This window comes from Ixodes scapularis, unplaced genomic scaffold (assembly GCF_016920785.2).
Source record: "Ixodes scapularis isolate PalLabHiFi unplaced genomic scaffold, ASM1692078v2 PGA_scaffold49__6_contigs__length_1374808, whole genome shotgun sequence".
Lineage (NCBI taxonomy): Eukaryota > Metazoa > Arthropoda > Arachnida > Ixodida > Ixodidae > Ixodes > Ixodes scapularis.
In genome coordinates this window covers 1,035,796-1,060,574 of record NW_024609878.1, presented here as the reverse complement: position 1 = coordinate 1,060,574, position 24,779 = coordinate 1,035,796, and the positions used below count along the sequence as shown (strand labels likewise).

Here is a 24,779-nt window from a genome sequence, read left to right as displayed (position 1 = left end):
TCGCGTCATTACTGGCAAAATGCCGGGGTGGCCAACAAGAAAACCCGACTTTCCTGGCCTCGCGCCAAGAGCGGAAAGAAGGGTTTTTCCGTAGCAGCGAAGACGAGATATGGTCGAAACCTCTGCAATGTGTCGCCCGTAAAGGCTTTAAAAAGATCGGTGGTCCATCCAGAACGATAGCCCATCCAAAGAAGGGCAGTGGACAGACGTGCTGTGGTTGAGGGTTTCTCACCTCATGTGGACAACGGAGCGCAACACGGCGCTGCAAAGATTGCCGTCTGCCGTACACAAGGACCCAGTGCGAACGTAGGCAACGTGGTTATCGCAGGCAATACGGTGGTAGCAGCAGACGACGGAGCAGCGACCCTCACAGTTCCCATAATGCCTCACGCACTGCCCGAGGGCACGCGCTATTTTCCAGAAAGGTCCATTGAACACTCTCCTGACGTGCATAAGGCAAGGAATGGGCAACACTTACATGCTTGATTTTTGGAAACAGCTCTGAGGCCAGCAAAATCGAGATTACCTCGCCTCGTAGCAACGGGCAATCTGTTGTCCGGCTCGCTGTAGGTGAGTGGAATGCCTGTTGGAACGAGGCTATGCAGGCTTGTAAATATAGCACAAAATATAAAAAAAAAAAAAAGCACTGCAGCCAATAGGAGAGGACTATCCGGCTTCCTAAAACCAGCTTTTGTTTCATGGTCCCCTTCGGCGGCAAAGAGGCGCTTCTGAGAAACGACAAAGACTGTTTCTCCCGATTCATTTATTTTGCAAGAACATCCATAGCTCTTAGACGAGAAAAAAAAAAAAAAGACGGCAAATTAGGAGTATGAAACAAGAAATTTCTCGGTGCCACGCAATTTCAACAGAACACTTAAACATTCACACTTTCGTACACATGCACACAGACACACAAAAGAGATTAAAGCAAATAAGATGCAATACACCTTGTCATTTTTACCACATTTTGAAGGCCTGTTAAGAAAGAGTTCCAAAAGAAAGAAGTGGTGCAAGCTCCAGTTTGTGGACAACACGCTGCCTAAATTATGTAGATAATGGATTTCATTTCGTTGCGGCAAAACGTGCCAATGTTGCAGGTAGGTTTATTTGGTAGTGTGTAAACGAATGATGCTCAAGATGGATAGGATATGCCAACCTTGGAGCCAATAAGATTCTCTTTTGTCATATATGTGTAGTCATTTTTCTATGAAAGGAGAGTCGGGTCATTTGCATACCTTTCAAGAAAAGTTCACGGTCCGTAGAACGTATTGGATAACTGCATTTATCTTTTTCTTTAATGTGGAATACATTAGAAATTAAAAACAAAAGAATTTCAACATACATGAAACAAAAGCTAGGTTTAACATAACGAAGGCTTCTTTTCACAATTTCATGTTGTACTCTTTGTATTGAAACAGTGCACTTTGTACATACCGACTCGATCCAAAAGATTGCATCTCAACGTTTTGCGTAATAGTACATTTTATAACAAAAAAAAATGTTTGATAACAATGCATTGAGGACATTTTTCTTAAAGCAGTAGTACTTGCAGGTAGCATCTTAGAGAATAGGCTAGGCAAAGAAATCATTTATTAAAAAAGAATACAAAACTTTGGCCAAAAAAAAAACAAAAAACCTAGTGCAACGTCAAACAAGTATCCAGTGCTGGTAAACAAGCACTACAGGTCACAACAGAAAATCGAGGTCTTGGATGTAGGTCGAGAACAGAAGTATGTCGCAAAATACACCTCTTTAAATACTTTTTTTTTTTTCTCTCTACATGGTGTTCACCTTCTGTTTAACGGGGAACATTGAAAGAATGGTAGCTTGACAGACAATAAAATCTGTCCCGACATTTGCCGTCTTTCTTAGCTGACTGCAAGACCACTCAAAACATGGTTTCTGTACAGGGGAGGGCGGGGCAGTGGGGGAGAAGGGGCTGCAAAGGAACGGGTGACTTCCGGAAAGGGACTGGTTGACAGGGAAGCGACGACGACTACCTCTTGAAGCGTTGTTTCATGAACTTGAGCGTCTTCTGCATGAGTGGGGCATGCTTTGGCTCTGCAAGAGTGAAGAACAAAAGCTTGTATACGTGGGGGAAAGTCGAGTCTGGCCAAGTCTTTAGTCCCCCGTCTTTACTACCTTCCCAAACAGCGGCTGGATAAAAACAAACGCCGAGAAGAAAATACAGCAGTGCAGAGAGCCGGACACAAATTCAGAGGCTCGCGGTGATTCGCAAGAAAATAAATTGTCACCTAGCAACAAACTCTACTGCCATGACCGTAACGACGACACAGATCTATACTCGTTTTCACCTCGGGAACCGTAGTAAAAGGAGTCCCGCTCCCCACAAATACTATCTTTTTCCTTTACCGTAAAATACCGAGCAAGCGCCCAATCAAAATTTGAAGATAATCGTGAAAAAAAAGGGGATGGGCGCATGTGAGGTCATCAATTTTACATATAAACCGACACGCGGCACGGCTCTGTTTACCAGCACGGCCAGAAGGCCGCGCATGCGCAGCAGCTATGTGGGCAAAAGCGGCCAGGCTCTCCATGTTTTTGCCATTGCGTTCTATGGGGTGCACTCATTGTTGACGTTGTAGAGACGCTTCAAGCTTTATTTGTGCGTCATGTTTTCTGCCAACTATGTCGTACGTTATGCCCAACTATTTGAGCTCACTACCCGAGCCTGAACGGCAGTGGTATCGAGACAAACTGTGCATGGACGGCGCTGCCTTCGACGATCTGTACGTCGTAAACAAGACCTGGTGCAGTTCCGATGCGAAGTTGCTGCCACCGATGTCGACGGCTTACGTCGTTGTTTATTTAGTTTTTTCGCCAAGCCAGTTGACGGCCGACACGGTGCAGGCGTACAAGTCTCTCGAGGCCTACGATTACTTCGAGCCGGTTACCGCACTGCCCGCGGGATCAGCAGACTTGGGGTCTGCTGAAGTGTATTTATTAATTAATTAAATACACACGGCGTCTTAGAGTCCAGGTATGCTATTTTTCCTACCCTCATGACCTCAAGGCATGACAAGCGGTAACGGTTTGTCCGTTCTGCAGTATATTGGCGGTAACACGTTACAAGTAACGGCGTTACCGATAACGCGTTACTTTTTTCAGTAACGTAGTAACATACTCGTTACTTTTTCAAAACAGTAACGGGTAACATAGTTACGTTACTTGTTTCTTTTTTTTTTTTTTTTCTCAAGTCTTAAAGGAATTACACTTCAATTTTTTCCCTGTTTTTAGGCATCAAGCCACGTGAATTTCTGCATTTTCTTTGCATTTTTTCACGTGAGTATTTAGGTGATACCGTAAAAAGAGATAAAGTAAATATGTTCAGTTTCTGCATGAACAAAATGTTTCTTGATATATGATTTTATGCATACCTGTACCGTCAAAACAGTAAAACGAGTTAAACCATAATAAAAAAAAAGTAACGCAAAAGTAACGTGCGTTTATCAGTAACGGTAACGCTTTGCTTTTATTTTGAGGTAACATAGGTCTGTAACACGTTCCTTTTATTTGCAAGTAACGAGTAACGTATCTCGTTACTTTTTTCCGGTAATGCCTACAACACCGACGTTCTGTCGCCGATATTCTTCCGCCTGATAGCGCGGGCGTAGCGAGCCACCGACGAGCGCTTGGCCGGTGCTTTGTGCTCGAACACCGTGGGAACAAAATCCCAATGGTCTCGATCAGACGACGGTTTTCCTGCACATAAGCAAGCCTCAGGATGGGGATCAGAATGGAAGCCACACTTGCCTTCAAGAAAGTGCTTGCCGCACAAACGGTCGTTTGTGCGAGGCGACCATTATTTTCTATCCACGGATATTATCCACCTTCTGCGCCTTTCGGAGTCAGCCGGGAACTTGTAGAAACTCGCCCCGCTACTTTAGCTGTACCTTTCGGAGCAATTAACGGCTACACAGCTTTGAGGCATTCTGAAATGCTATGATGCCCAAGCAAAACATGCGCCCTTTTGCCCACACCGCCCGGCTCCGGCGTGATCACAGCGCCGCCGCAGCTCCGTGACGTCAAGCCCGCGTGTCGGTCTATATGTATATGCACTGTGCATATTTTTTCAGATGGACGGCATTCTACAATGTGTGGAGAATTAAGATACATGTAGGTGCATTTCAGATTAGATATATGTTATATATATGATATATATATGATATATACCTCATCAAGATTTACACCCTTCACATGCCAAAAGCATTGCTTCTTCCTCCGACAACGAAATCTTGTAAGAACTACGTTGCGCGGCGTACGTGCGCAAAATTTGCGTCTTTTTAAGTGAGAACGGGTGTGAACCAAAAACTTAAAACTGCAAAATTATACTCTATGATAAAAATCACCTTTGAATGGTGAACTGAGCACAATTAGTTTCTTGAAGTAGGACAGAAATTATTTTTCAATAAACATACCCATGAAAAAAAAACAGTTCAATCGTATGAGAAACGTTTCCCACGCTTGTCACCGAAAAAAAGAAAGTTTGCGAATGGCGATCGTTACAATAAAAAAGCAGTGTCGGAAAGCTCGGGCGACATTGCGTTGTTCCGTTTTAACGTTTCTGGAGGACAGAAAACCAATTCCTGAGATTTCAGATAGGACTTTAGATAACTGGCAATTACAAGCACTGCGATGGACTAGGTGGCGCAAGCTACCGCCCGTTACAAGGGGTACGGCCATTAGCAGCCGTCAATCTGATGGCTGAAGTGTCGTTACTTAAGAGCGTAGCTTGTTTAGTGGCTCTAGCAAAGACGGACCTCGCGAAGATATGAACGTAGTGAGGCAAAGTCAAATTATGCCCGCATAGTACACCGCTACGGGCATTTCAGGTACCGGCATAGAGATCTTATTGACCAGTGAACACTTTCCCCAATAAACAATTTGCAGCCTTTCACCACAGTGTACGAAGAGGCGACAGCTGCTCTTGTATGTAGTAGAGCCCACTTTTACGCCTATCTGCTCTTTATTTACTCAGTTGCCTTGTGGCCACTGAGGTGTGTAGGAAAGGGTCGTGGTGAACGAGTCTTCATTACTATCAAGACCTACCGTAAAATATTGGGTAAGCGCCCACTCAAAATTTAGGGATAATCGCAAAAAAATGGAAGATGGGCACTTGTCCGATCATCAATTTCACATATCAATGTACTGTGCGTATTTTTTCAGATTTTACAAATTTGGGTATGGGCGCTTAGTGTGGTATGGGCGGATGCGCGGTATTCTACGGTATGCCCCGTCGGGCCAGGGGTGTAGGAAATGGAATACACTGCATGCACGAGTCAACTTCCCTGCCTAAAACTAAATCGAGACGGGCATCGTTACGAGCGGTGGGTCGCTTTACACCCGATAGTGCGTCTAAGTTGAGTTCTACGGCGAGAAATGTGAGGCGGCGCCTCCCGCGAACCGTAAGAAACAAAGCCACCTGACCAGAGCCAAGTGTGCACACTGCCTATCGCCACGGGGCAGCGCACCACATGGCCTCCGCCGCAAATGCAGCTGGGAAGTTCCTATAACAGCTATCGCTTTAAAAGGGACTTTACACAGAAGAGATCCTGCTGTAGCAGTCGCCGGAGAATTTCCTCTTTTCTCCACTCACTTTTGAGCGACGCCGCTGTAGACGAGGGTCTAACGCTGCTGCTGCTAGAGCTGGAGCTGGTGGCACTGGCGCCACTCATGGTCGGTACCGGCCTGACCGCTGCCCGCTCTCCAGGCTTGATGGGGAAAGCCACGGGTAACCCGGTGCCGTGCTTGGCTTGCTGCCGAGCCACGCTGCGTGGAGGCTTCGCCACCGTGTCCACGTACGCCAGCTTCGTCTGCCGCACTGCGCGCATTCCAGGTGGTTGCGTGAGCGTCTCGTTGCACCACGGTCGTTCTTCGACCTTCGGTTTGCGTTTCGGTCAAAGAGAAAACGTCCGGAATTCTTCCGGCGACACAATAACTCAAGTAACTTGACCCCATCTGTTGGGAGGATTTTACAACCGGAGCTGAAGCAACAGGAGAGGGCCCACTAAATGCAGCCAGCTTTGGAGACTGATTTCGTTTCGATGCCCACTACCACAAAATGATGTTAGCAAAATCAGATGTCACTTGAATCGGGCTCGTGTAACTTTGTGCGTGTTTATTTAAGGGGCAACGCGGGTCTTAAAAAAAAAAAGAATATATGGTCGGCGTTTTCTAGGAACCAAGTATTTTGAAGGACGAGGCGGACAACCATCTAATGGCTTACCAGGGGTTGCTTTGGCCATGGAGGCGGAAATGGTGGCCGTCAAAGACTTGAACTTCTCTTCCCGCTCGTCATACTTTTTCTGTGGGGGAGACGGTGATGTCAGTCACATTTTCTAACAACGACTCAGATGCAAACTGGTCCAGGTTCCAAGCAGAGAACACCTGATCTGAAACCACTGGCTCTTTACTCCAGGCGTGTGGAATCCATTTAGGCCCCCGTAGAAACGCTCGAGGGCGCCTCGCAAACGCCGTTTAGAAACTAATTGCAGTTTCTCATTTCAGATTTTCATCTTTCTGAAAACCGAACTTCCCTGGAAACGAACCCCCACAACATAGAACCCTAAAACTAGCATCTGCCACGTTGGCTTCACCACCTTGCACGGCCGCGATGCGGAAAAGACAACACACTCGAAATTTAAGCAAACGGTCTGCTCACAATTCACTCAAAAGTACAAAAAAAAAAATAAAAAATTTAGCTTTCTATTGCAAGATGCTTGAAGGAGACTCGCAGCACTAACTCGCGAAAAGTCTGCGATAGAGTTTCAAATGCTTACACCAACACCTACGCCCGATCGGCCAAGGGCAGCCTAACTCCTCAGAGACTATACTCTGTGTAGACTATTTCGAGCTACATTGCCAAGGTTAGCGTAGCTTCCACACTGCTGCAGCCCCTCACTGCTGCAAGAGCACACGCACATGACTTTTTCTTGCATGAGTAGATTTGACGGCATTGGAGCACTATGGAAGCTATTGTAGCCTTGACGATGTAGCACAAAATAGTAGACGCCGGGCACAGGTCCGACATCTTCTCCGGCCTAGTCAATGCCCTTTGTTGTTTACGCTCACGTTTATGGGCCTCTAATGGAGCAGAGCCTCAGGTTTCGGTGGGCCCTCCGATACTCACCAGGTACACCTCCCGCCAGGTCTCCCCTTCTTCGGGAACCGAGCCCTTGAAGTCTTTGATGCAGTGGGCCTGCCACAGTTCATCAGACTCTTCCAGGAGGTACTGTTCGAAAGAAAACCAGGTCCCATCGTTTCGTCCTCTCCATAAAAGCAAAGTTCGCGTCCTTGAAACGCGAAGACCACTCCCCAATCTTTCGCTAATTTGCACATTTCGTGTGGTGTAAACCGGCATACCAAAGCCACCTTGCAGAAAACTTGGCCTCTGCAAAGTTCTATCATGCTTTTTCGGAGTTGGATGTCGCGATCCGCCAAACCCGGCTTGCGAGAAAGTCGCAGAAAGTCTGCGCTTTCTTTTTGGTGTCGTCGACTCCCAAGCAACGACGAGGTATAGGTTATGCAGTTAATGTGGCACAGGTTTAAATGTAAAAGCTCGTAATTGTGTACCTTGAGAGCATCGACACCTCACTTCACATACTAACATTTGAGTCGCATCGAGGTTTTACGGCATAAAACACGAAAACAAAAAGTGAGGCGACGCGGTACGAGACCCAACGCCTCGTCCCGCATCACCTTTTGCTTTTTGTTTCCGCATTTCTCGGCGCGAAGCTTCGGCATAAACGAGGACCAACTAGCCCCACTTGCAGATTGCATTCCGACGGCTCACGACGTGAAAATGTGTCAGCAGCGCTGTCTGTCGGCAGCCTCGAAAACGCTTCCGACCCGTGTATCAACTAAAGAGATTTGCACTACTTCCAAGATTGAATCTACGCACCGTCCACACAAAGACTATCGCCTGAAACATTGTCGGAATTATTTTTAGAGAATGGCGAAGGAATGACGTTAAAAAAAATGAGGAAATATACGCAGACCCAAAGTGTTGTTAACGGGGCCACCGGACAGACGGCGTAACCGTGGCATCTCGTCCTGAGCACTTACGAGCGTACCGAGCGCTACTCACGGGGTTGTAGTCCTCGAGCGAATAGAGCTGCCGGGCAGTGCACTTTTCGAGGATCGGCTTGAGGATGTCGTAGGGAACGCCCCCCGTGTAGGCCATGCCTGCGTCGTACGGACGACGACCGTGTCAGCCTCCGAAGCGGGCATTGAGCCCGACTCGCTTATCGATTTAGGGACCGACGCCAAAAACCGTACTCACTGTCAATGTTTTCGATGAGGACCTTGACGCAAGCCTCGTGCAGACTGGGAACCTCTGTGGAAACGAAAAAAAAGACGGTCGTCGTGCCGGCGTGCGAGGCGGTGGTGGGTGGGAGCTACGACGAAATTTATGTGTCGCAAAGCGTGGGTGAGGTTTAGGTAGAAGTGGGTGGTTGGAAAGGAAATGGGTATACATAGATGCTGGTCTCGAGCCTGGAAAAGATTGAATGTGAACGAATGCCACGACGACTTGTATGTTTCACGGCAACTTTAATTTCTTAAAATTTTGTTGGTTGAAAAGAAATGATGAGAACTCGATCATTGCGCAAATATATCGCCTGAGATAATTATAACAGACACACGAGGTCCATAGACCAGTCCACCCTCAATCAAAAAATAAAGGCGGCCGAAGACGAAATTCGCTATGTGTGCTTTGTTTGCGGTGAGACGGGCCAAAGCAGCGGTCAGAGAATGCAAATTTTTATGGGGACTGGGGACGTTTTAAGCTACTTTTAAAAATTGTAAAGTACCGATTTGCCACTTTAAGGGGCAAGGAACACAACATCTGGAAGAGAGATGATTCTCGTCCAAACTGTCGCACCGAAAGACTGCGCAAAGTTTTGCTCGCACCCGTCACGCCATCTTCCCGCAGTAGGGGTATGTCGCAAAGGCTTGGGGGAAGCAAAGAGTTACATCGCGATGAAAAATAATGCGGACTCACCGGGAAGAAAACAGTTTTTCCTGCCGGAATACACCGCCGTCCGGTCCTTGCGAGAAGACAAGAAGCTGATGGCCTCCTCGTTGGTCATGTCTTTGCGAGAAAAAAAAAGATCACAGTGAGAAATTTTAACCGCGGGAACCCCGGGTATGCCTGAGGCATGACAGACATGCGAGACACGTGAGAAATGCGAGCGGACGCATTAAGAGTTACCCACGTAGCGCAGTTTTTTTAACCAAAATTTCATTTTCGCCCGGAAAGATGGGGCCTTAAAATGCCCGAAGAAGCCAAAGTAGAGCCAAACTTGACCTTCTTTAGGCAGAGTCGGGGTATCTTGGCCCTAATTCGCCAAACAAGTGCCAAAGTCTGGCTTTGCTGCTGGTAGTTAAGCTGTAGTCTGGCATCTTTGGGCCTAAATTGCCAAACAAGCGCCAGATTTAGGCTTCACCACCGGTTCTTCGATTAGTATGTGGCATCTTCGATAAGAGTCTGGCACTTTAGTAATTGCATTGGCAGGCCAGAGAAAAACCGGAGAAACGCCAAAGAAGACTCCTCTGGCACTAACTAATGCCCCAGAGCAAAACCGTATTAGGTCCCAGTTGGCCCCGTAGGATTGCCAAGCTTGTGCCAAGTTGGGCGTTTCTCTGGCATGCTACCTAGGATGAGGTCTGTTCACCCTACGCAGCAGTGCAAACTTAGTAGTGCCAAGTCGTGCAGTGCCGGCTTTACATTATCTCGGCGCCAAGATGCACGTGCGAAATAGCTTCTATTCCCAAGTGTATAGAAGTACCAGTATAGAAGTACTAGATGGCACCTTCTTTCCCTCGCATCCGATCGACACCGAGGAAATTCCAATATTTACATATAGACGAACACACCGTTTACAAACAAGTCGGCATTTTCCCACACCAGGTGAGGGCACTGCACGTGCGCAGAAACAAACCCAACTCGTCTGCGCACGTGCCGTGCCTACAGCAGTGCCACGGCAGCGGCGCGACATCAGGGCTGCGTGTTGGTGTATAGATGCAACCTTCCTATGCTAGCTAAAAACTCAGTATGCCACTGAATTTAAATTTTTCTTTTTTTTTTTTTTAAATATTTAGGTTGCATTTTGCTTTAGAGAATTCAGTACAGTGCAAGCTCGAGGCTTTGAAAACTGCCTCTCCCGTGCGAGCACTCGTGTAAAGAAAACATTCTTTGGAGCGGAAGTTCTCAAACTTTTTGCTCTCAAAGAAGCCCCACGTGTAGTGCAGAAGCCTGCAGGCAATGCAAACACTGATGCACACACTCTATAGAGTTTTAAAAGTAAACATTTGACAGAGATCTGTCTGGTTGGGAGTAATTAACACAAAAAATAATATTAAAAAATTCTAATAAATAACATAAAAACGATGTGCGCAAGTTCGATCACGAGCGTAGCGCAGTCGCTGAGCACTGCGACGTCAAGGACCATCGCATTGACTTCGACAACGCATGCATCGTTGACGTTAAGACAAATCCTCGAAAAAGACTGTTCCTCAAATCATGGCATATTCAAACAACGCCACAGAACATCAATAGATCTCTCGGAGCTTTACCATCCGCCTATGTGAACAGGCTTCGTCCCTTTATTGAAAAAGGCACAGCCGTAGAAGAAGAAGACCAGACACACGCCGTAGAAGAAAAAGAAAAAGACACTGCTCCTCAACGGCCATAGCCGTAGTCGCCTCTGAAGAAGAGGCCGAATTGGCCTTGAAACGTTAAGTCCTTACAGAAGGGCTTGGTTGGTGTTCAAATTTTTAACTCTAGAGTGTTTGGCCTGTAGTTCTGCATCAATGGGTAACTCGGGTTTGCTAAAAAAAGTGCTTAAACTGAAGAAGAGCTTTACTAAGGAGCGGGGACAATGAAGGGAATTTGGGGATCCGGAATGAATTCCTGGGAATCCAGCTTGGGAATCCATGTTTTAGTGTAACACTCTCCAGCCAGTGCCTTTGCTAACGCTGCACACTGGGTGCAACATGGTGTATAGTCGTGGACGTTACGAAAAGGTCCAGGCGACTGTGTGGCTCAGAAGGCCTGGAACACTATCTGTCAGAAGAACTCTCGACTGTTATCAAGGCTTCAGTGGCTGTTCAGTTTCTGTCGTCACTCTCTGCTCGATCGGCTGTTGCCGAGTTAATGCTGATATCAGCGCCTGTTCTGGAGGCATTTCGCGACAAAAGGCGAAACGGTGCATGGTTAAAACCACCGGGTCGCAAGCTGAGCGACCAGTTTTCGGGCGTCCGATAATAAGTCTGCGGAATAAGGGATGATAAGCAGTTTTTATTTAATTTTACTGAGCACGCCTGCGTGATCCAAAGACAGCGCCGAAATTTGTCTCGACTCGGCAATTGCTTGCCAATGAAGTGGGAAGTAACAACAGAAATTGCGCAGTCACCAAAATGCCGATGGTGCACACAATGGCCTCGACAATACCTCAGCTTTCGTTCCATTAAATATTAGTACCGAGGGTCTGCAATGCCAGATGCCTGCCTGGGCTTTTTCGTATCGTCTGCAATTGTATGATGGCGAAACCAGCCCAGATAGAACGTGGAGAACATTGACCCCGCCCACAATGTGCACGAAAGCATGCAGCACTAGGTAATGGAGTCAAACTGAAGCATCCAGTAATGACCTGCAAAAAAAAAAACATACTGATTTCCCCGCACTTAGCTCGCAGCCAATCGTAACAGTTCGCAGAAGGACACCGGCAAACAAGGAAGCACGGGTAACATTTGGGATGAAAACGGCAAGCCATACTCGATTCTACTAGAAAGCGAATGCAGCCATGGACGCTTTCGGGCAACGCCCAAATGAAGAAACTCGCGAGCGACCCAAGGGTGACGGACTTAACTCTTCTTGGTCGGCTTCATGGGCCCTTCGTCAAAGGGCCGGTGCGGCAGGGGCTTGTACACCGGCTGAATCTCGGGCAGCGTCGACAGCACTTCATCTCGATCCAGCGGCGCCAGGTCAGGCTGCGAAAGGTAGGGCCCATCATTTAGAAAGCGAGTCGAGCAGCCACTAGACGCCAGGGTCGAATACAGGCACTAACGACGTGACGGGACTTGGCACGTTTTTTGTCCAGGCAGCATTTTTTATGGCCCACTCCGCTCATAAACCAAGGCACAAGCCACGAATGATGATCATGAATTACTGTCGAGACCAGTTATAACAAAGTGAGTTATAACGAGATAGCGGCTACGGCGAAGTGATCACGATTTCCCATTCTCCTTTGCACTTTTTTCAATGCATTTGCATCCGTTTTTAGCGAATGAAATTCACCAACTCCCGTGAATATAGCAAAAACAAGTTTAAAAACTACATTAAAATTCGGAAAGTTAACTAAGTCTCAGACCGCCCCACTTGGCTGCCGCGGTTGAGCAGCCACCCAGAACGGGCCGCAGACGATGCTGCAAATGCCGGCGACGGCAGCCTCTGCATCGTCATCTGCTTCCCTCTCCTTACCTGGGAAGCGGCTTTCCCGCGTCGCACGCGAAGAAGCCATCGTGGCATTCCGATAGGGGCGTTCCGAGCGTTAGCAAAGACGTACCGGCGAAAATGACGGAGAGAGCCTAGATTTAAGAGACGGAGAAACTCTAACCATTGAGAGCATTTGCAATTTAATGGCAGGCGCCTTCTGGGCAGATTGGTGCAAGTATGCCTGTATTTGGTTGTCGCGTGGGCAGTGTGGCGAGGAAACCGAGCGGAGAGGCAGACGTTTGCAGGAGGTGAATGCATTTGAGTTTTGACTCCTTGCATTCTGCAGCTCTCGTTTTGCTAACGCAACTCACAAACCACGTGACCCCGATCAAGCAGTGCCCCCCCCCCCCCCCCCCCCCCCTTACAAAAAACGAGCTCGAGTGTGAACTCTATGCCGTGCACGCTTCTTTGTTTGCTTCGTGTTCCGTGTCGGCGTCGTTGGTCAGTGTGGTTGCTCTTGCGCAAAAGTCTACTTTTGCTCAAGCACCGATTCGGCAAATCATTGCACTGAACGATGGAGAGTACCGGCACCGCTAGCACCTCGTCGGGGAAGACGAAAGCAGTCTCCTTGAAACAAAAGCGTGCCATCCTCACCGAAGTGCGTATAAACGTAAACAATGCCTTCCACCGCCACCGCATCTTTCGCGGCGGCCTTCAGAGCTGTCAACACGGTTTGTACGTAGCTTGCACTATCTTTTCTCGATCGAAACTTCTCGCAGTTGGCGAGAAGCGGCTTCGATCTAGCAGAGACGCTTGCAGGGAAGACTCAACAGTTTTCTGCCGGCATAATAAACATGTGCCTGTGATGGCTTGTGTTATCTTTTCTTTTGTGTGTGTTACTTTTATGAGTTCAGATATAGCAAAGAAGCAGATACAGCAAAGTGATTTCTGATTCCCGTTGACTTCGTTATAAATAGTCTTGACAGTAGTATACTTTCGGATGAGTAGCCATACCGCAGTCACACAAAGGCATGATGTGGTGACAAGTGCCTGTTACTACTGCTTCGCTGGCCCCGTGGTGTCGCGTACAAGTAGAAACGCAACTAAAACAAGAATCAAGCAACGCAAATACTACGACGAAAGTGTTGCCCCTCACAATCACATCCGTCGCGGGGTTTCTTGCCCCCTCTCACTCTACTCGACCGTTCTTCCCGTTCCCTTTTGCCCTGTAGCTCGCCGATATGATTGCTGCAATTTTGAAGCGCCTGCCGCACATGTAAAGGCTCATTTATAGTCCCAACATTTCTGCTGCGTCGGTGCACGGTGGTTGCCGTCAAATACGCCACGTTGGCAATACCACGATGGTTGGAAATCAAACTCCTCTGGGGGTCAAACTTCGTTCGGTGCCGCGCGCTGTCCGAGGAGCACGCGCGGAATATTTTACGACAAGTGTGCCATCTGTCGTCCACTTCTAGAAGAAGTGCTCGCACAATTTGGTGGGCTTCATGCCGGTACGGAATGCAGGTGCATGATGCATCCTGGTCAGATGGCCCGACGTGGCCAGCTCAGAGATAGAACACGTCCTATCTCTGTGCCTGAGCAGTCGGACTGCGCCGAACACCGCCAGTTGCGTCGGTTACGTCAGGACGCCAGACTGTAGAGGGTTTGATTTTGGCCAAAGTGTTGTCAGAGTATGAACGAGTCTTAAAGGGACACTGACAGGGTATTTATGTTTGCCAAGGTTTTCATTTGTACATGACATACGAGAGCCCAACTACCCAGAACACTATTTGCGGCTCAAAATTTGTTTCCCTTCCGCCCGAAAACCGCCGACCGAGAAATGACCCGTTTGAGTCACGCTCACTCTCTTCTTCTTGGTCATGTGCCATTTTCTATGGTTTAGACAAACATCAAATGTAGTCAAAGTCTTAGGTCATCGAAGGAACAGACTCAATATTAAAGATAGAAAAACATATGATACCCATTTTTTGTGGCTTTAAAAAAGATGCAAATACATTGAGTGAAAAAGAAAAGTTAAGCAGATAACCGGAAGCATTCTGTGCATTCTCTGCATAATTCTCAACATGGCGTCAACCAGCGTTTTGTCGTGGGAATCACAGGCTGGACGGCTGAATGAAGCATACTATGCAATGGCGGCAGAAGATGGGTGTTGGGACCTTTACTTTATAACTGCTGATCGCGGTATGGGCGGATCGGTCCAGCTTCAAAAAAGAAATCGTTTAACGATCAAAACAATTATGATTTATTCTGTGAGACACGCCCGACCACCGTGGCGATTCGCACAAAGATGTTGCCGAGTCATCGCCCCTTCTTCTGGCTGAAGACATTGTTCGTCATACGAACCCGAATTGGTAAGAGCTTGAAAAACGCGCAACAAGTATGAAGTGCTTGACTTTTACATTTTTGTGCGACAAGCGACATGCAAAGCGTTCATCTGATTCGCACAGCCGGAAAAAACGAAGGAAAAAAAAAATAAAGAAAGCATGGTCGGGTGGAGCCATGTGACTTCTGGAAACTCTCTCCTTCTTTAGATCTCTTTTTGGTCCCCTGTCCAGTTTCAGTCTCGAGCAGTTGCATTTTTTTACTTTATAAAAATATATGTGACGCTGTAGCAAAATACTGATTGAGTAGTGAGTGTTCTGACCCATATTAAATCTCCTGGCAAAAAATTAAAAAAATATTTCGGGGGGTGTCAGTGTCCTTTAAACCCGCAGCACACTGGCCAGTCGCTCCATGAGCCCTCACCTTTCGCAGTGCTTCCGGCATCTTCTGAATCTTCTTGCTGCTGGAGTGCTTCGTCAAGCTTGCATCCCCGTTCCGCGAGTGGGTTGGTTTGGACACCCCCTGGTGTGACGTCCTGTGGCGTTCTTTGGACTCGTGGTGTGTAGGTTCCCTGGACGACTCTCTGGCCGGTTCCTTGGCTGGCTCTTTGACCGGCTTAGCTACCGACTTCTTGATGGGGCTCGCGACGGCTGCGGGCTTCTTCTTGGCCTTCGGTTGGGGCACGGTGTCGTTGAGGCCCAAGCAGGCCTCGAAGGAGGCGATGGAGCCGTCCAGTCCACCCTCGCTGTGTCCGGCCTTCTTGAGCAGCTTCTTCATCTGCTTCTTGTCGACCACCTTTTTTTCGGGGCTCTTCTGGGGTGAGGATTCCACCTGGACAAGGCACAAAGAGTGGCCGGTCCAAACAAAGCACAAAAGCAGAAGGTATTTTTATGCTCAGTTCACCCTTAAGCCGACAGTGTGGTGCAAGCTACGTGCTCATTGGATCGATAATTAGGGGTCTGCACGGGTCGATATTTAAGAGTCCAGACCAGCTCGGCCCGCCATCTAATGGGCCTTGTCCCACCGGTGGCCCGCCATCTATTTCTGATGGCCGGCCTGGCCCGGCCCGGTATGAGACTAATTTTCGCGGGCCCGCCGAGGACCACCCCATTTTCGCCCGGTGTCGAGCTGAGCTCGCAAGTTGCCCTGAGTGCCAAGCTCATTTGCCAATGCTACACAAGTTGACTAAATATGCAATAGTCAATGCACTAAGAATTATTTGAGGAGTTTCATATCAAAATGAGCCAAATCCATGTGAAACGAAACTGAGATAAGGAATGTATGCTTATCGGACTAGCTTTGAGCCCTGTACTGCGGCCACCTTTACATTTGTTCTTCTCGCATAATGTGACTGATTCCAGATTAATACTTTTGGAAACAATGAATCCCCAGACATACTCTGAATTTCAGCCAAAATCGGCTTAATTTCAATGCCTAAATTTAACTCAAACCATTTTGTCCATTTTGTTTATCCATTTTGCATGTTTAGGCAGCGCATTAGAAGAGAAAGGCCAACCCCGTCGTCTTTTCTTTCGACCAGACACGCATATTGAAAAGGACGGAAAAATAAAAATGGCAAGCAACAGTGAACAAAAGTCGTGAGCCATTCCACTCTGTGGAGGTGGTTGACCAGTGAAGCTGTTTAGCAGACGACACAGACCCGCCCCGAGGAGCCGAAGGAAACTAGACACGCGCGACGGGACAGCCACCCTGGGAAAACGAAGGAAACTAGGCACGCAAGCGCTTGGACCGACGACAAAAGGAGGGCGTTATGAGCGTGGACATGGCCGACACAGGTCGCACAGCGGCAAATCTTTGAGAAACCTTTATAATTTACCTGAGAGTCTACTGATCTTAAAAATGGTGCCTATTGATAACTAATCTACTAAAAATGGATATCCAAGTTATAAGACGTAGAAGCTTTTGCATAGAATGAAGCGTTTTTGCATCAAATTCGGGACCCGAGTTTTTGTTGACACACACGAAAAATCCACGGAACCCTAGCCATAAACAGCTTCGCTGTAAAACCCTTTGCGGAAGTTGAGAAGGAAGGAAAGCGTCGCAGAAGGTTCAAACAAAAAGCAAAAAAAGTTCTAGATTGCCTAGGTACTTCCACCGTGCACACCAAAAAAAATGGACAAAAGAATGCCGCCGCCTTCCCGAGATGACTGTTTTGGGGAAAGCGGATTCGCTTCTCCCATATTGCGTGTGCACGTGCTCGTTTATACAGAAGGCTTATGCCTGTGAGGGCGTGTGTTGTGTAGGCACCGTGTGTGCATGCTTAATGGGGGGAAGCGACTGCACGACGGCAGTGCTGCCGGCAACGAGAACGAACAATGCGCTGCTGGTGCCCTGGAAGAGCAGTCGGTGCATGCGTACTGCGAACCGTAAAAAAAGAAACACAAGCATGCTTTCAGCATTTGGATCTTCCCCACTCTGGGGCTGCCTTGGTGGCTCCGAGGCAATGCGCCGGCCTACGGATCCCCAGGTGGCGAGTTCGAATCCCGGCCAAGGTGCCCGCAATATGACGGACCCATCTTTTGCCATGTCATCGTGACGCTCCCACCCTTACCCATGCACAGAGAGCGGGGTCGGGTGATAAGAGAGAGGCGGTGGGTCAGTTCCGCGAGCATGTAGCCTCCACAGCACCGTCGGCTTAGGGGAAACTAGGAAAACTAACGTGCGGGAAGGACAGAATAGCCAGGAAGCGTCAGTTGCTCTTATGAGGAGCCTGAGGAGATTCGTTTGCTGAGACTCACTTGAGCTGTAGCGCAGAAAAGACACCGAATTTGGCGAAAACAGATAGGAAACTCCGACCGGTCGATAAAAAAACCTCTAGCTCGCTGTCCGACGAGTAGGATGCCACAACCGACTCTGAGGAAAGAAGTACCTGGTCCATGAATCACGAAAATGATGCCGCGGCCTACTCCTGTTGGTCTGCATCGACGAGCTAGGCTCGTAAGCGGATCGTCCAGAAATACCACCAACTTAAGGCCACTTGCTATTTGCAACCCCTTCATAAACATTGGGATGGCGAACCTCAAATCTTCCAACCGAGCGCATTTCAAAAAAAATTTTCTCTGGGCTAGGGAAAATTTCCCTAGCCCAGGGCTCTTCTATACACGTTTGCAAGTCGGGTCTCAGGGCGCCGCCATCTTCCTCAGTGGGATGCGCTCTCGGGAGCGGCCATAATCCGATTGCGACGCCTTAGCAAGGCTTCGTAATCGGATTATGACTGGTCCAAGCGCACCCCAGTCAGGCAAGATGGCAGCGCCCTGAAGCCGGACTTGCAAACGTGTATAGACCACGACACTCCCGAACGCAGCTCCCAACTGACTTTGCCACTGACCTTAGAGCTCTGTGGCTCTTCCTCTCTAGTATGATTTCGGTGACGATGCTCGTGATGTTCGTGGTGCGGCCGATGCCTGCCGTGCTTGTCTCCGTTGTGTTCCCGGCGCGTGGGACTGGGTGAAGAGCCCCCTCGGCTCGACGTCTCCACTTCGATGGAGTAGGGCCTGGAGGGCTTGCTCGCCTTGGGGGACGGTCCATCGTCGTCGACTGCCTCTCTCTTGCTGCGCTTCGCTGGAGGAAGAGTCTGCTCCGAAAAGTCAGCCGTGCCGTCCGAGACCACCTGCAATGTTTATTAAATGCGTAGCATTTATAGAGCTGGCTCGCTTTCGTAGCTTCGATGGAGCATGCAGCGCGGAGCATGCGGCCGCTAATTGCACGTTCCGCGTGCGATCGACTTGGAAAATGCCCAAGAGACGGCCAATTATTTTTTACGGTCCGTCTGCTTGTCTAGTCATGAGACCAGTCTCTCAAGAAGACAATGCAGAGGTGTACTGGTGAACAAACGATTGTTTTTTCCCTTCGCAAAAACGAGAATAAACGTCCCCAAAAGTGGGTTGCCATCCCCTCCCACGGAGGCCAAAATGGTTAGCGAATGAGGATTGGCTAACTTTTGGTATCTGACCCAAAAAACAAAACGAGAAAAGTGTTTGATTTGGTTTCTCGTCTACTTCCGTAAAATACAACGGAAGTGCCCACTTCGCACAAGCGCCCACTCTTAACATTTCCCAAACTTGGGAATTGTGAAAATTATATGTTAAGCGCCCACCTTGTTCTAAGCGCCGGCGTCGGCCAAAGATATTCACCCTGCTGCGGCAGCCACGAGACTGCCAGCGGCGATGACGGGGATATTGTGTGAAAATAAGTGTGCTTTCTCCGATTCCGTTCACCCTGCCTTCAAAGATCTTTGTTGGCCACCATCTTGGTTTTTACCGATATGACCGGACAGACGCCCATGTCTAGGTTAACCCAGTTTTCAGTGAAAGTGGGGTGGGCACTTTTTCGATATTTTACTGATAACTAAATCAGTTTCCCTGGACTATGCCACAAGTGTCATTCTAGGTACTTGAAAGACAAAGGAAAAACTTTTTTATTCTACTCCCTTCAAAACTGCTCTTGGAACAGTTGCCATTACTGTCAAAACTCATGCTGCCTACCACATTGCACAAATTGTCTGACCCCAGCTAACAGTATTTCAAGGAGAAAGCCATTTTTCAGTATTTTTCCAATTGAAAACTGGATGAAAAACAGGGATGGATAATCTCTTGGGATATACAATAAAATAATTAAAAAGTACTATGGCATTTCATCATGGAAAGATGGAAACTGAGAAGGGATAAGGTAAAAACAAAGAACACGCAACAAAGGGGACCCAAGACAACTGTCTCACGTGCACAGGCCTTGATGTAGATCTGTCGTCTGTGTTTGGAAAAATTTTGCTACGTCCTCAGCAGTACAAGTGGAGTTCTGCAAGAATGTATAAATGTTTTGTAGTTTGTACTTGTGCATTAATTAATTGCCACATATTTTATAACCTGCTGAGGAACTACAGTACTGGATGCAGATAACTGCACTTATTTTCCGAACAAATGACTCCGAAGGTATTGATTTTTGGTGAGCATCCAGGCTAATGTTACAAAAATGACTGCAGCAAATAGGTACAGTCAATAAAAGAAAAAGTAGCATCTTTAAGAGTATGCCAGTAATGCAAGCCCTTGCTCGCAAAGATTTACTTAGAGAAGAACAAAAACAAAACAAAAAATGACCGCATCTCCACGTGGTGAATGATGTTGATTGGAGCGAAGCTCTGGTGGTGCTTGTCTGCGTAGACACTGAGCCGCAGCATGCCGAGCCTTTCGTTCGTTTTCATCCATGTCAGAAAGAGAATGTGTGGTATGGAACATGGTTATATAAGCATTTGAGCATTTGACCGCAGCGCCCTCTCGTCTATAAACGTTGAGCCAATGCATGCAAAGTTTAAAGCGATTATATACGCATTTGACCACAGCGCCCTCTCCTGTATAGACGTTGAGCGGCTACATGCAACGTTTCATCCATGACATCCCCAGCTCTTGAGTTACTACCACATCTCAGAGCCCCCTACTCGTCCCGCAGTCGTGGCCGAGTGGTTAAGGCGATGGACTAGAAATCCATTGGGGTCTCCCCGCACAGGTTCGAATCCTGTCGACTGCACAAAGATTTTTTTCTTTTCTTTCCTTTTTTTTTTTTTGTCATCATTTCTTTTAGTTTTGCCCCACACGAGCACGTGAGCTCACGAGCACCAGCAAGATCGATGTGAGCACGGATGCCGGACGAGGCTAGACCCTTAGGAGCTTCGCCCCTAAAAGACATGCACGAACAGATTTATTCTCAAATATACAGCAAGAGACAGAAACTACTTAGTAGATGTTACGAGCGAGGATGCGCTCACACAGGTGTCAACTTCCTTAGTCTGACAAGCGTTTCGTGAATTCATGTTCTGAAAGCCTTTTAGTATTTCTGTTTGTGAAAAATTTGGGAGGGAAAGGGGGGGGGCATTCAGAGTCTCGGCATTGAGGGACTGGGGACCAACAGATGTGGGCACAAAAGCAAGAGCGTACCACGTCAACCTTTACTTTGCAGGCAAAGGACCGTCCATCTCCCAAATGATGAAAGGACCTCACATACGACACCCCTCTTTACCTGTCAACAAATATTCAAGTGCTGGAGCATCCCTAGCTGCCTGCCATTTTTAAGAAAAAAATTTAAATAAAGTACCTTGCCTGTTTTTGATTTGGAGAAAACCACATGTTGAAACACTCCAACTGTACAATGTCTTTGTGTACGGGTTACGCCTAGAAGGGCTGAATTTTCGGGAATTGTTTACGTTACATCGCTGCTTTGGTAAAAGTAGGCGGTTTCAAGAAGAGTATTTTGCTGACCTGTTTCCAGCTGCTGATGATGTGGCGCGCTGTTTCCCCGATAGCGCCATCATTCTTCTTGAAGCGGTTCACGGACCTGCCGATGCCAGTTTCCTGTTTTAGAAAAATCGCCAACGAAGCAGTTTTTGTTTCATTGCACGTTGTTGGTTTTTGCATAGATTTGTACCAAGCCCAGACTTTTACCCTAAGCATGCCGAACTTGTAAAGAAGATGCCCTCCATAGTGCTCAGTTGTTTGCATAAAATAAGATGGTAAATTTGCACAGTAAGGGTAATAATCCATTCGTTTCATGGGGAATTCTTATTTATAGGAGTACAAGATGGAAATAACTGGGTATCTTAACAAAAAAGATTGCTTGAATCTTTTTTTTTTAACTGGAGATTATTGGTAACATATTTCTATGGCAGTTAATGTTTAGATACAATCTGGCAGTGCAGTGATGGCAGGAGCAAGGCGGCACGACAACAGAATGTCAACAGCGTAGAGTCAACCACTGCTGTTAGGCTTTGAAGGAGGGTTAAAACATATCATGGCACCATTGCTACAAATTAAAGGAAAACTGAAGAGGTTCTTGAAATAAAATGTGTCAGAAATGAATTCTAGAGTATTTTTATTGCACGAATATGACTATCACGTTTGTTCTTCCCGAATATGTAATTAAACATGAGAAAGCACGAAAAACCTCCGACCAGTCGTTACGTCATACCCAGATCTTTTGGCCGCCAAGCGGTGTCACTCGTGTGTAGAATTGTAAGCTTACCGGATATATTCCCCCGCACTGACACCAGTCGTGACCTCTTTTTTTCACCTTTTTGAAAATAGCAAGAGTGCGCGTGCATAGCTTTGATAGGCGCTCTGAAGATGCGCGAGAGCAGAGATTCCGAAAACTCTGGATATAACGTCACGCTCAGAAAAGGAGTGGCTTTAGCGGCATTTTGAAAAGGGTTTTCTGCAGCCTCCGTGCACCAAATTAAAAAAATAATCTCAATATTCGTAATTTTTTAGGCCGAAAAAAGACAATTAATGTGTTTTTTTCCTCAAATACAGAACTGCTTCAGTTTCCCTTTAAAGGGATGCAAACCGAAATTTGGATTTCGCGAAGTAAGACCGCAGAAGCAATGAAGAATCTATGAACTCCAAAACATCACTCATACATAGATACCTCAAACAGATGGCCGTATTTTAGGAAAAGAAGGGCGCGATCGAGCGAGGGCGGTGACATCACGATCCTCCTGGAACAGTTGAAAATTAGGAGAAGCCGGCATCGCTTCTCTCCTTCTCGCTTTGGTTCACCAGCTCGAGGGGACAGAGCGAAGAGGAGAGAGAATGAGAATCGTGACGTCACTTGCGTTGGCCTCGTCTGCCGTGTTCACTCGCGCAGTTCTTGTCCAAGAATAAGACCATCCGTTAAAGATATTGCTGTACGAGTGATGCTTTTGGGTTTGGCAGCGTCCCGCCTACTGGTCCAGCCTTGTTTTGCGAGTTCTAAATTTCGGTTCAGTATCCCTTTAAACCATCCCTGTAAAGCGTGTCCAGGTGACAAAACCTTTCCACCCCAAATCAATGCATTAAAACTTGTTTAGCAAGTTGATTCATACTAATTAAAAGGTTTAAAAGGTGTGAACGAAATGAGGACAAAGACAACATGAGGACAACAGGACAGGAACTAACCCTCCAATTTTATATACTAGTAAGTCGTCAATCACCTCAATGCATCACAACATCAATGCTGTGGTGCAAGTCGGGCAGAGGAGCGTGTGTATATACGTGATGATGACCTATAATAAAATCAGTTGAGAGTTAGCACCCGTCCTGTTATCTTCGTGTCTTCTTTGTCCTCGTTTCTGGTTCACACTTTTCAAATCAATGTGAATGTCTAGAACCGAGTTTAAGAATTGTTATAGTTTGACAACTGCTGATTAGTTATGACACAAGCTTTATCTTAAAGCCGTTCTCAAACCAATTATTACCTTATTCACTGCAGTAGCGTTATTTGTCATATTCAGTGGGATTTGAGGAGGTACCTTGCTTGGGACAGAGAAATAGCACACTTACTTGCAGAAGTGATATGGTCATTGGTACATGCTTTAGCTTGCGAAGCGTCTCCAACACCTAAAAAAGAAAAAAAAAAAAAAAAGAATCACTCAATGTAGTTGTCCGAACTACACTGGGAGCAAAAACGCCATTCAAAATCAAACGTTCCAATATTTGTGCCTCCCACAATGCTTCAGTATTTACTTTGGCCCAGGTGCTTTCGAAGCCGGTCCAAAATGATAGCTTATAGTTCTGCGCAACGGCCCAATCTTTCTAAAAGGCATTTAACGAGGGACGCAGCAAACTCAACCGCCCGTATCAATTTACGTTTATTTATGTTTCTTCTCCCTCCGAAGCAGCTTAGAGCTGCTAGTTTTACGTAGCACCATAGGCTGCGTATCGGCGTTTGGTTTTATTACGTTGACCACGCTCAAAGCAACCCACGATTTCGGCCTGCCGGCATCTCCTAACGACATATATGTTGTTGTGTGTGTGTGTATTGCGTAATCTGCATTCGTATTGTTGGCGACCTCCCCGGGCTAGCCAGCTACTATCGGACGCGACGGCGACGAAGATAGTCCCCGGCCGACACCAACGGGAGCGGTGCCGCCGCGTTCGACCGATCGGTCGGATCGGACCCTCCGAAGCACGCGGATCAAAACCGAGATCTGTGAGGGACTCGCCTTTTCGTCACTTTGATTTCTCTCTAGTCGCTTCGCGTAATGCAAGATTTTTTCCTTCCAGTCGGCCATCTTGCCAGCTGATGGAAAGCGGCCAGGGTCGACAACCCTCTCGGTGTTTCTCCGCCAAATTTGGCCAAAATGTAAACTGGACGAGTGAGGCGCCATGTGGCCTTGTCACGGCGACACATGAGCCGAAATAACGTCCAGAATTTGGAATAAAGTGATGTTTGCCAAAAATTAGACAAACTATCACGATGTTTGTTCTGTCACGCTGGCTCGGAGAACTGCAGTGTGCGTAAAATCGGTCAAATGCGCTAGTGTTGGCGCTAGCTTGTGTTTGCGTTAGGCCTTGCGTGACCACGCCATTGATTTTGCACATTTTTAGCCGGGTATTTCGGCCTATGGCAACGACACCTAAGGTCGATGAGGTTTCCGAGGCCGTTCGTTGGTGGAAATCGATGAGCTCGAAAGTGTGTCGCTCGTGAGGCCGACCCGACGTTTAAAACCGGACCAACGCACGGCCGTTGCAGGCGGAGCGCGCTTGACCTCGTGCGCCTTTTCATGCAAGTAGTCTCTGCAAAATTCCATTGACAAAAACGTGTATGTGGTAGGCGGTGTTTCATTTGTATCGCGTATGTAGGGTATATAAGTTCTACTCTACGTTCGAGCCGACATTAAGAAGATAACAAGTTCAAATAGGGACCGCGTGCTGCATCATAGTTTAGGTTCGCTCGTGAACAATGCTCGGGAGTGTGATGGCGAAGAATGAAGCTCCAGAAAAATAATTTTACGAATTTGCTTGGTGACTTACGAAACTTTCATGTTTCTAATCGTAGATGTTTCATTGTTAGGTTGGGCCATCCAAGGCACTGATGGTCAGATACGATCTACGGGCGTAAAAGTACTCCATGAAGCCATATACCATGGTGCTGCCCTCAACGTGAGAGCGAATCTCTTTTTTTTTTCTGTGTTGTGTTTGTTTGTTTTTTACTA

At 47.3% G+C, this 24,779-nt stretch overlaps 1 protein-coding gene and 1 non-coding gene across 2 annotated transcripts; one reads left to right on the top strand and one right to left on the bottom strand.

The window, feature by feature from the left end:
• Positions 1–753: 753 nt before the first annotated feature.
• On the bottom strand, positions 754–23,907 carry LOC8030275 (transcription elongation factor B polypeptide 3). Its single transcript, XM_029979948.3, has 13 exons — positions 23,787–23,907; positions 23,125–23,181; positions 21,070–21,162; positions 18,150–18,431; positions 15,224–15,631; positions 11,892–12,012; positions 9,023–9,112; positions 8,303–8,356; positions 8,108–8,205; positions 7,151–7,252; positions 6,248–6,326; positions 5,618–5,842; positions 754–2,061 (listed from the first exon to the last, which is right to left on the bottom strand). Exons 1-13 carry the CDS (start codon positions 23,853–23,855, stop codon positions 1,997–1,999), a joined length of 1,743 nt encoding a protein of 580 aa, XP_029835808.2. The 5' UTR covers positions 23,856–23,907; the 3' UTR covers positions 754–1,996.
• Trnas-aga lies at positions 20,260–20,341 on the top strand. The gene has a single exon. It is a non-coding gene; the product is annotated as a tRNA-Ser (tRNA).
• Positions 23,908–24,779: the final 872 nt, after the last annotated feature.